This window comes from Musa acuminata, unplaced genomic scaffold, assembly GCF_036884655.1.
Source record: "Musa acuminata AAA Group cultivar baxijiao unplaced genomic scaffold, Cavendish_Baxijiao_AAA HiC_scaffold_1077, whole genome shotgun sequence".
NCBI classification, from domain to species: Eukaryota; Viridiplantae; Streptophyta; class Magnoliopsida; order Zingiberales; family Musaceae; genus Musa; species Musa acuminata.
This window is the reverse complement of record NW_027021291.1, coordinates 1,014,775-1,026,656: the sequence shown is the minus strand read 5'-3', so window position 1 is coordinate 1,026,656 and position 11,882 is coordinate 1,014,775. Positions and strand designations below refer to the sequence as shown.

Below are 11,882 nucleotides of genomic sequence, written 5' to 3'. Positions count from 1 at the left end.
AACAGAGGATTTTGAATACTATTCGAAATTCGGAAGAATTACATAAAGGGGCCATTGAGCAGCTCGAAAGAGCCCGGGCTCGCTTATGTAAAGTGGAAATGGAAGCATATGAGTATCGAATGAATGGATACTCTGAAATAGAATGAGAAAAACAAAATTTGATTAATGCCACTAGTAATAGTTTGGAACAATTAGAAAATTACAAAAATGAAACCCTTCAGTTTGAACAACAAAGAGCGATTAATCAGGTCCGACAACGAGTTTTCCAACAAGCCTTACAAGGAGCTCTGAATAGTTGCTTGAATAGCGAGTTACATTTCCGTACGATCCGTGCTAATATTGGCATTCTCAGGGCCATGCAAGAAATAACTGATTAGCCCTTCTTTTTTTAGTTATAGTTTAGGCATTATTTTTTTCTTTTCCTTCCTAAAAAGAATAAAGAAACACTAATGGTAACCCTTCGAGCCGACGAAATTAGTAATATTAATCGTGAGCGTATTGAACAATATAGTAGAGAAATAAAGATTGTGAATACCGGTACCGTACTTCAAGTAGGCAACGGAATTGCTCGTGTTCATGGTCTTGATGAAGTAATGGCAGGTGAATTAGTAGAGTTTCAAGAGGGTACAATAGGCATTGCTCTGAATTTGGAATCAAATAATGTTGGCGTTGTATTAATGGGTGATGGTTTGATGATACAAGAGGGAAGTTCCGTAAAAGCAACATGACGAATTGCTCAGATACCTGTGAGTGAGGGTTATTTGGGTCGTGTTATAAATGCTCTGGCTAAACCTATTGATGGGAGAGGTGAAATTTCAGCTTCTGAATCTCGGTTAATTGAATCTCCTGTCCCATGTATTATTTCTAGACGTTCTGTATATGAGCCTCTTCAAACGGGGCTTATTGCCATTGATTTGATGATCCCTAGGACGCGGTCAACAAGAATTAATTATTGGAGACAGACAGACCGGCAAAACAGCCGTAGCCACAGATACGATTCTCAATCAAAAAGGTCAAAATGTAATGTGTGTTTATGTAGCTATTGGTCAAAAAGCATCTTCTGTGGCTCAGGTAGGAAAGATGGAATATACTATTGTGGTAGCCGAAACGGCGGATTCACCTGCTACATTACAATACCTCGCTCCTTATACGGGAGCGGCTCTGGCTGAGTTTTTTATGTATCGTGGACAACATACTTTAATAATTTATGATGATCTCTCCAAACAGGCACAAGCTTATCGCCAAATGTCTTCTATTAAGAAGACCTCCCGGTCGTGAAGCTTATCTAGGAGATGTTTTTTATTTGCATTCACGACTTTTGGAAAGAGCCGCTAAATCAAATTCTAGTTTAGGTGAAGGAAGTATGACCGCTTTACCGATAGTTGAGACTCAATCCGGAGACGTTTCAGCTTATATTCCTACTAATGTAATTTCCATTACAGATGGACAAATATTCTTATCTGCCGATCTATTCAATGCTGGAATCCGACCTGCTATTAATGTGGGTATTTCCGTTTCCAAAGTAGGATCCGTAGCTCAAATTAAAGCCATGAAACAAGTAGCCGGCAAATCAAAATTGAAACTAGCGCAATTCACAGAGTTAGAAGCCTTTGCACAATTCGCTTCTGATCTCGATAAAGCTACTCAGAATCAATTGGCAAGAGGTCAACGATTACGCGAGTTGCTTAAACAATCCCAATCAGACCCTCTCGCAGTGGAAGAACAGATAGCTACTATTTATACCGGAGCGAATGGATATCTTGATCCGCTAGAAATTGGACAGGTAAAGAAATTTATCAATCAGTTACGTAACTACTTAAAAAACAATAAACCTAAATTTCAAGAAATTATATCTTCTACCAAGTCATTCACCGAGGAAGTAGAATTTCTTTTGAACGTTCATCGGCTTCTTAGGTAAATCCGATCTCTCAAAGGTTTCTTGAATTGGCTTCCTTCCTTGGTTCTTGATCTTGGAATGAGGTTTGTCTGTGATTAGGGTGGGATCACCTTCAGCTGCGTTTCTTTGGAGTGGCACTTGGGACATGGATTTCACTTCATTTACAAAGAAGCTAATCCTTTACCTTGCCTGATTAGTTCCCATGGAGGGTTGGATCGAACTGTTTGTTTTCTTGATGTGAAGCTTCTGGTTGATCGGCTTTCTTCCACTGTTTGCTTTCCGTTCGAGATCATGCTCGTTGCAAGTGTCGTTGAAAGTAGCAGCCTTTCTTTGACGGTTTCTCTAATGCAAAAACAACGTTGTCAACCGGTTAAACATTGGAGTGACATTAAAACTAAGATTTGTCACGATATGACATGATAAATAGGATTTTTGTTCGAATGATCGTAAACTGAACTTAAGTGAAAAAAAAACTTAAATATCAGATCAATATATAATTGAAACTTAATACCATGATAAATATTTTGAGTCGATGTAGACCATGATATATGATTTTGACTATTAAACGGTTCTTCTTAACAATCTCATGACTTCTGCCACTCTTAAACATCGGTTGGAGATTGGAGATTAGTGTAAAACCTAATCAAATTTACTTGTGATGAAAATAAAAACATAAAAAATATTCATTTTATCGAGGTCCTCTTATATAATCATAGATTTAGATTTGGTACACATATTTGTAAATATATTATTAGAAAAATATTGTGCAAGCCATGGTAGAGGTGTTCAAATTGAACCTAACCAAGATTTCAGTTCGGATCAATTGAATTGAACTAATTTATTATATATATATATATAATTATTTTAATTATAAACTGATTAATTGAATCGAATTAATCGAATCGATTAAATAAATTTGAATCGATTACGATTCAAACTATCTTATTTTAATCAAATCTAACTGAAAACGGTTTGAACCAGATTTTATTACGTCGACTGACACAACACATGGATATTGTTCGATTGGAGGAGCTCAAGTATATAGATATATTCATCAATCTCTATAAATTATGTAAGTATGTAGCCTTATATTATATTATATAGTTTGATATATTAAGATTCCTCACCTTAATAGACAATTGGACTCCAAAAAACGAAAAAGAAAAAAGTGCAAGCCGTTCTTACGTTTCCATGAATTGTCAAACAAGAAAGTATTGTTTTGTTCTCCGTCACCTTGACATCGGGAAATTAAATCTGAGACTCCTTCCTGTGTACTTTGGCTCGTTACCACAGCTTGCATGGCGGGAGAGGCGCGCTGCAGAGCCCCGTGTTTCCTCTGAAGCCCTCCGCCGTCAAGGGAGCCCGATGGCGCGGTATCCGACCGCTGAGCCTGTTATCTGACACATCGAACTCGGTCAGTCGCGCGAGGTCCAGCACGCCCTCAGGTATGCTCCCGGAGAGCCCGTTCCCCGCCATCCCCACCTCCTTCAGCGCCGCCAGCCTCGCCATGGACGCCGGTATCCCGCCGCCAAGCTCTGGGTTGTGCGACACCACTAGCCTCTCTACTGTGTCCATCGCGGCCAGCTCCCCCACGCCCTCGTCAAGCCCCCCGGTGAACCGGTTGCGTGACAGATCCAGCGTCCGGTAGTGCCCCAAGGGGTCCTGCGTCCCCTTCGCCAGCACTGGCCGCAGCCGGCCGTACAGCTCGTTGGAGTGCAGGTCCAGGTCCATCAGCAGCGTCAGGTTCTTGAACCCCTCCGGGATCCCCGAATGCAGAGTGTTGTTGGAGAGGTTGAGCAACGAGAGCCCGGTCATGTTGCCGATCCACGGCGGGAGATCCCCCACCAGTCCGTTGCTGGAAAGGTCGAGGATCGAGATGGACGACGCCGACGACAGCCAGTCAGACAGCGGACCGGAGATCCCTGTGTCCGCCAGGACAAGCTTGAATATGTTCATCTGGCCGAGCCAGCTCGGCGGCCTGCCCAAGTGCATCAGGGAGTTGAAGGAGAGATCCAGCTCTTGGAGGTTCCGCAGCCGGGAGAGCTCGGCGGGGATTGGACCACCGAGGCGGTTCCGCGACAGGTCTAACGTCTGCAGATTGGCCAGGTTGGCGAAGCTGGAAGGGATCCTGCCGGTAAATCGGTTGTTGGAGAAGAAGATGTCCGTGAGCGTGGCGAGGCGTCCTATAGCGGCGGGCAGCTGACCGGTGAGCTTGTTGTTCTCCAGTATCAGTCTCTCGATGCTAGGTAGGCCGCCGATCGAATCCGGGATGCTCCCGGTGAGCTGGTTCTCCGACATCCTACAGAACTGCAGCGAGACCATACCGGCGATGGAAGGCGGAATGCTTCCCGTGATGCGGTTCTGGTTCAAGTAGAGAACCACCAGGTTTTTTAGCTTGCCTATGGAGCTGGGGATGCCGCCGGAGATCTTGTTCTCTGAAAGATCAAGAACAGTGAGCCTTCGCAGCAATCCGATCTCCATGGGGATGGAGCCGGTGAGGTGGTTGCCATGGAGGTCTAGTGCCTCCATTGCAGGTACCCGCCCGATGGATGCCGGGATGCCGCCGGTTAGCCTGTTGTTGGAAAGAGAGACCACGGAAAGAAATGGAGAGGTGAACATGGAAGGGGGAAGCGATCCGGAGAGGCGGTTGTTGCCGAGGGAGAGCTTCCGGAGTCGGGTGAGGTTTGCGAAGGCGGAGGGGATGCAGCCGGTGAGTTGGTTGGAGTCGAGGAGGAGGTGTTCAAGGCGGGAGAGGCGGCCGAGGGCGGGTGGAACGGGGCCGGCGAGCTGCTTGAGGTTGCTGAGATCGAGCAACCGGAGGGAGAAGAGGTCGCCGAGGGCAGGCGAGAGACTCCCGGCAATGGAGGCGTCGGAGATGAAGTCGGGCCCGGAGGAGAGGCCAGGGCGGCAGACGTTGACGACGCGGCCAGTGGCAGCGTCGCAGGCCACGCCGTCCCACACGGAGCAACAGTCCGTGGCCGAGTCCCAGGAGCGGAGGAGGCCGGAGGGGTCGGCGGTGATGCCGGCCTTGAAGGTGAGAAGGGCCGAACGGTCGTGGGGGTGACATCCCTGCGACCACTGCAGCAACAGGGTGGAGCAGAGGAAGAGGAAGACGAGGCACAGCGGCTGCATGTTATCCATCTCTTACGTGAAAGAATCGACGAGGGTCGACCGATGTTCTCCCCAGTCGAAGAACTTGCAATGAAAAGGCGGTGGATCAAACTGGAGTCGAAAAGCATTCGTTACTGCCATGAAAGTGGCAGCAGAGGGTCTCTTAAGAGACCATTTCCTCGCAGTTTCTACTTCTTTAATGGGCTCTCAGGTCGGCAGAAATGTGGAGATGCAGCAGCAAATTAGGCGTGGAAACGGAGTCTGCTGCTGCAGTCATGAACGGTCTCCAAGGAAACTGGGGTGAGGCCCCATGAAGCTTGCCTGGGTTCAGACGCCCCATGGTGGAAGTGGCGCTGCTGACTTTAATGGGACCAGAGAAGAAAGAATAGGGGCGTCTCTCTGTCCCAATGGAGTATTATATCTCCTTCCTTCTCACCTAATGAGCTGTCGGAGTCGATGGGCTTCACTTGCCTTCGCCTGCCTTTCCAGGGTGTGTACTTGTGATGGCGCACGAGGCTGTCAACCACTCACCACAGCAAACTGCAGGTTGGGGGAACCTCAACTCATTGGATCATCTGGCTGTTTCTACAAGGCTTTGATACTGATTAGATATCGTTGCACACAGGCATTTAGGAAGCGAACGATTTCTTCTGTTAGAAGGCAAAGGAGAGGAATGGCAGACGGCTAGCGCCCACAGGTCAGAGGCTAGATGCAGAAATCAAGGTAATGCGTGCTTTGAGATGCATGAAAGCAATTCAATTCGAGTGATATGAACTATAAATATGGTTGGTCATTTGACAGTGATCCTCTCTTTGACCGAATAGATTCTCTGTGCCATCTCACTAACACTGATCTATTATTTCTCGATTGCGCCAGTTCTATAATGCCTGTTGATAGGGGTAAAAAATTGGCCTGACGTAACACCCCGGATTTGACGTAATACACCCCCCACGTCGAACGCCCTGTGCGGCACACTGTCCCAGAACGAACGTTAATAACGACGCGACATGAGCCCACACCCACCGTACCCAGACCCCCTCGGCTGACCGACGCTCCCCTCACCCTGCCGAAGCTCGGCTCTCCACGCAACGTCCATGACGACAGACACCATCAGAGGTACGGCCCCCCTCCTGCAGGATGGCCCATCAGGTAACATCAAAACCCTTGTATAAATACCCATCGGACATGGGGGAAAGGGGGAGGCCAAAAAACACGATACTTCCTCGCACTGACTTGATCATCGGAGGGGTTGGGCCGAGCTACCGACCCGACCTGTGTGCAGGTACCCGACCGCTGTTAAGCCTGCTCGACAAGACGGAGTTCCCCGGCAAGATCCCCCGCATCCGCCGCCCCGGGACTTCAAAGGGAGTCACGTCTGATCCGAGTCATTTGGAGCCTTGAATCAGCCGCGTCAACCCCGAAGTCGCGGCTAAAAGGTTACTTACCGTAACAGATTGGCGCTAGAAGGAGGGCCGCATCCAAATGTCAGGCGACCAGCGAATCCACCTCGGCGGATCCTCAAATACGGAGCTCCCCGCCTTATGGGAACAGTGTGACGAAACCCACGACGAACGCCCCGCAGCGGTATCAGAACGCTACTGGCGACTGTTCAACGACCCGGGCTTGGCGCCCCCCGGCGGTGCACCCGCCGACCCGTCGCAAGTGCCACCTGAGGCCTTTCATGACCTCGCCCACCAGGTCCGAACTTTGACAAGCATAGTGCAGACCATCGTCTCCCAGCGAACGTCTTCGCAGGCAGCGCCGCCTTCGCGGCAACAGGAGCCCCCCGCCCGGACCCACGTGCCACTCACAGAACTTCCTGGCTCGCCTCGAAACCCCACAACTCATCCCGGGAGTCGGGAAGCAGAGGACACGGTGAGCCATCCCGAACCTAAGGCTCCGACTGTCGATTCGACGAACGCTCTACGAGCTCAGCTGTGCCTCGTCAGTCAAAGGCTTGACGAGGTACAACAGGAAGTTCGTAAGTCAAAGGGAGAGCTCGGGGCGGACGGACACCGAGGATCTCCGTTCATCCCCGAGATACAGGACCAGGCGATCCCGCCGCACTTCCACCTCCCCTCACTGGATGCGTACGACGGCGCAGCCGACCCGGCGGACCACGTGGCTGCTTTCCGGGCCCAGATGGCGCTATTCGGGACTTCAGACGCCCTGATGTGCAGGGCGTTCCCGACGACTCTGCGGGGACCAGCCCGCGCGTGGTACAGCGGCCTGAAGCCAGGGACCATCGCCTCCTTCGACCAGCTCGCCAAGGATTTCGAGCTTAACTTCCTGACGTACGCCCGGCCAAAGCCGTCCATGGCGTTGCTCTTGGGGCTCAACCAGAAGGAGGACGAGCCCCTCTCCCACTTTGTGAACCGATTTACAACACAAATCCGGGGACTAGCGGATGCTCACCCCTCTCTCTTGATGCAGGTCTTCATGGTTGGCCTGCGGCCCTCCAGGTTCTTCTGGTCACTCGTGGAGCGGCCCCCCGTCGCGGTCCCCGAAATACTCCAACGTGCCAGTCAGTTTATCGCCGCGGAAACCTGGATGGCTGGAAAGCGGGAGGAGCACAAAAAGGTCAAGTCAGAATCGCCCCGACAGCAACAACCTACCGCCTCCCGGCGAAAGTTGGACAGGCCCGACCCCAGGCCTCCTCTTCCCGCCTTGAATTCTTCCCGGACTGAAATATTCTTACACGAGAGAGGGAAGGGGATGCTCAGGGACCCTCACCCGATGAAGAACCCGCGGGAGCTCGCAGACCGTTCAAAGTATTGCCGATTCCATCGACAACACGGGCACGACACTGAGCAGTGCTACGAGTTGAAGAGACAAATCGAGGAGCTCATCCTCAGAGGTCATCTCGGCCAATACCTCCGGCCGAACAAGGAGCAGTCACCTCGCCTAGAAGGCCCTGTCGAGCGACACATCGATGTCATAGCCGGAGGCCCCGCATCCGGAGGAAATTCCATGTCGGGCAGAAAGGCGTATGCCCGGTCCGCTCCCGACGAAGCCTCGGGACACGAGCCCGAGCCCGAGATCACCTTCCCAACCGGAGCTGCTGAGCGACCCGACCACGACGATGCCTTGGTGATATCAGCAAGGGTAGCCAACGCGCAAATGAGGAGAATCATGGTCGACACGGGAAGCTCGGCCAACATACTCTACTTCAGTGCCTTTCAGAAGCTGGGCCTGGCCAGGGAAAATTTAAGCCCGATCTGCTCAGCGCTCACCGGCTTCACGGGAGATTCAATATCGCCCCTGGGAGCCATTACCTTGCCTCTGACCGTGGGGACCCCGCCAAGATCGAAGACCGTAATGACTACGTTCTTGGTGGTCGACCTTCCCACCGCTTACAATGCCATACTAGGTCGACCGACCCTCAACAAGGTCAGAGCCGTCGTCTCGACCTACTATAGGACCGTCAAATTCCCGACTCGTGAGGGGGTCGGGGAGGCCACCGGAAGCCCCCGAGAGTCCAGGCGCTGCTACCTTACCTCCGTCTCATTGGGCAAGAGAACTAGGGCCGGGGCGCCCTTGGAAGATCCGCGGGAAGCGAAGAAACTGGCTCCTCATCCCGAGCCGAGGGGATCCACTGTTGACGTTCCTTTGCAGGAAGCGCGGCCAAGCCAAACGGTAAGGGTCGGATCGGAATTGCCCGAACGGGAACGGGAACAGCTCGTCGGTCTTCTGCGGAAAAATGCCGACATCTTTGCCTGGTCCCCATCGGACATGGAGGGGGTCGACCCAGAGGTCGCAGAGCATCATCTCAATATCCCACCTGACGCTCGCCCAGTGAAACAAAAACCCCGGTGCCACGCCCCTGACCGACAACGCGTCATACGAGAGGAGGTGGGCCGACTCTTAGCGGCAGGCTTCATAGAAGAAGCCAAGTATCCCCAGTGGTTATCCAATGTAGTTCTCGTGAAGAAACACAATGGAAGCTGGAGGATGTGCGTTGACTACACCAGTCTCAACAGTGCGTGCCCTAAAGACTGCTATCCCCTCCCGAAGATCGACCAGCTGGTCGACGCGATGGCAGGACACGCACGCCTCTCTTTCATGGACGCCTATTCAGGGTATAACCAGATCAGGATGGCGCCCGAAGACAGAGAACGTACGGCTTTCCTCACCGATCAAGGGATATACTTCTACAAGGTCATGCCGTTCGGGTTAAAAAATGCCGGGGCCACATACCAGAGGACGGTAAACAAAATGTTTGCCCATCAAATCGGCAGAAACATGGAAGTCTACATAGACGACATGATCGTAAAAAGCCGAGAGGCCAGAACGCACCTTGCCGACCTGGCCGAGGCCTTCGCCACGCTACGCAAGTTCCGCATGCGGCTCAACCCCACAAAGTGCGCTTTCGGCGTCACCTCCGGGAAGTTCCTAGGATTCATTGTACACCAGAGAGGAATCGACGCCGACCCAGAGAAGGTACAGGCAATAATCGATATGCAGACCCCCCGGACGGTTAAGGACCTACAGCGATTCAACGAAAGACTTGTCGCCCTGTCCTGCTTCCTCGCCCGAGCGGGCGATCGCTGCCTCCCGCTCTTCAAGGCGCTCAAAAACCCGAAGGATTTCCAATGGACATCGGAATGCGAGGAGGCCTTAAAGCAGCACCTGGCCAGCCTCCCTCGGCTCACCTCTGTCTCCCCCGGCGAGGAGCTGGGACTCTACCTAGCGGCCTCCCCGCATGCGGTCAGCTCCGTCCTTGTCAAGGAAAGCTCCGACCCGCAACTACCGATCTACTACGTCAGCCACGTCCTGAGTGGACCTGAAGAGCGCTACCCGCCGATAGAAAAACTCGCACTCACCCTGGTGCTCTCGGCTCGGAAGTTGCGCCCTTACTTCCAGGCGCACCCGGTGAAAGTCATCACCGACCAGCCTCTCCGGCAGGTCTTAACAAAATTCGATGTTGCAGGTCGACTCCTCCGATGGGCCGTGGAGCTCGGTGAACATGATATCAGTTACGCACCCAGGACCGCCATGAAGGCCCAAGCGGTGGCCGACTTCATCGCGGAGCTGGCTCCCATGGACGGAGATCCCAAGCAAACCCCCGAGGCTTGGATCCTACACGTGGACGGCTCAGCTAACTCAAGTGGTGCCGGAGCGGGGCAGGTCCTCCTCGCCCTTGACGGACGCTCGTTCGAGCGTTCCCTCCGCTTCGGGTTTAAAGCCACTAATAACGAGGCGGAATACGAGGCACTCCTAGCGGGATTAAGGCTAGCCCTCGAGATGCAGGTAAACGCAATACACGTCCTCACCGACTCGCAACTTGTGGCCAAACAGCTCAACGGTGGATATGAAGCTCGGGACGCAACCATGGCCAAGTACCTGGCACGAGTAAGAGACCTAACCGCGAGGTTCCCTTACTTTACATTATCTAATGTCCCGAGGGAGGAAAACGAGCGAGCCGATGCGCTCGCTAAGCTGGCGTCAAGACAAACCCCCGAGGCATGGCCAGAGATTGAGGAGCTCCCCGCCCGCGCCATCGAAGTAGCGACTATGGCCCCAGGCGGTGCGCCGACTACGTGAGTGCAAGAGTTGCTGCGCTTCAAACGGGATGGAACTCTCCCTCTCGACGAAGTCGCCGCTCGACGTCTATGCCGCACACACGCGTGGTACGCCGAGGAGGGTGGTCGGCTTTACAAACGGTCCTTCACCCACCCCCTCCTGCGATGCTTCAAACCTGACGAAGCACAGACAGTCTTGGCCGAAACTCACGAGGGGGTCTGCGGCGAATACATCGGCGGACGAACCTTGGCGCACAAGATACTCCGCCAAGGCTACTACTGGCCAACCATGTGCCGAGATGCGAAAGCCTACGTGCAGCGGTGCGGATCGTGCCAGCAACACGCCCGCGCACCCCGACAACCCTCGGTCCCGCTCTCCCCCATCGACTGCGCATGGCCTTTTGCCCAGTGGGGGCTGGACCTCCTCGGTCCCTTCCCACCGGCTTCTGGACAGCGGAAGTACATAATTGTAGGAGTAGACTACTTCACAAAGTGGGTCGAGGCCGAGCCACTGGCGACGATCACGGAACATCAGATGGAGAAATTCGTGTGGAAGAACCTTGTAACTCGGTTTGGGTTGCCCAGGGCCATTATCACCGACAACGGACCTCAGTTCGCAGGCACAAGGTTTTGGGAATTCTGCGCTGGTCACGGCATTCAACTAAGGTTCAGCTCGGTGGCCCACCCTCAGACGAACGGGTTGGCCAAGGTAACCAACCGGTCCATCTTGGATGGCCTCAAAAGAAGAGTGTCAGCGGCCCGATCGATCTGGACGGACGAGCTCCCTAGTGTGTTATGGTCGCTGCGAACCACTCCCAAGACTGCGACCGGAGAATCCCCGTACAGTTTGACGTTCGGAACCGAGGCCATCCTACCACCCGAGATGTCTATCGCCACGCGTCGGACAAGGAGCTACGACGAGGAAACCTCGAACCAGGGACTTCGCGCCAGCCTCGACGTGCTCGAGGAGCAGCGCGCCGACGCGCACCTGAAGGCCCTCTCTCACCAGAGAGCCGTCGCCAGGGCCTACAACAAAAAGGTGCGACCCCGACCGATCATGTTAGGCGATCTAGTCCTACGAAGGGCCGAGGTCAGCGACCCGACCCGAACGAGGGGGAAGCTGGCCCCCAAGTGGGAGGGACCATATCGAGTTGCCGCCGTGGTCCGACCGGGTACGTATCGACTCACAGCAATGGACGGTTCCTCCTTGCCGAGAACGTGGAACATCCAGAACCTCAAAAAGTTCTTTGTCTGAGGTCAACATCCGTGTTAAGCATCTCCCAAGTCTCCCAAGTCGAAGCTATGCAATTTCTGAAGCTCAAAAACATACGAGGAAAGGACCTTTATTTCTG

General features: G+C 52.9%; 1 protein-coding gene and 1 pseudogene across 1 annotated transcript; one reads left to right on the top strand and one right to left on the bottom strand.

Annotated features, from left to right (window-relative positions):
- The first annotated feature begins 256 nt into the window (after positions 1 to 256).
- On the top strand, positions 257 to 10,552 carry LOC135666204 (ATP synthase subunit alpha, chloroplastic-like; annotated as a pseudogene).
- Positions 2,958 to 5,242, bottom strand: LOC135666243 (LRR receptor-like serine/threonine-protein kinase GSO1). The gene has a single exon (XM_065177812.1). The coding sequence runs from the start codon at positions 5,036 to 5,038 to the stop codon at positions 3,182 to 3,184; it is 1,857 nt and encodes a 618-aa protein (XP_065033884.1). The 5' UTR covers positions 5,039 to 5,242; the 3' UTR covers positions 2,958 to 3,181.
- Positions 10,553 to 11,882: the final 1,330 nt, after the last annotated feature.

Bases quoted from the DNA above. Each gene is read 5' to 3' on its own strand.
- LOC135666243 (XM_065177812.1), bottom strand. From the start codon at position 5,038: ATGGATAACATGCAGCCGCTGTGCCTCGTCTTCCTCTTCCTCTGCTCC.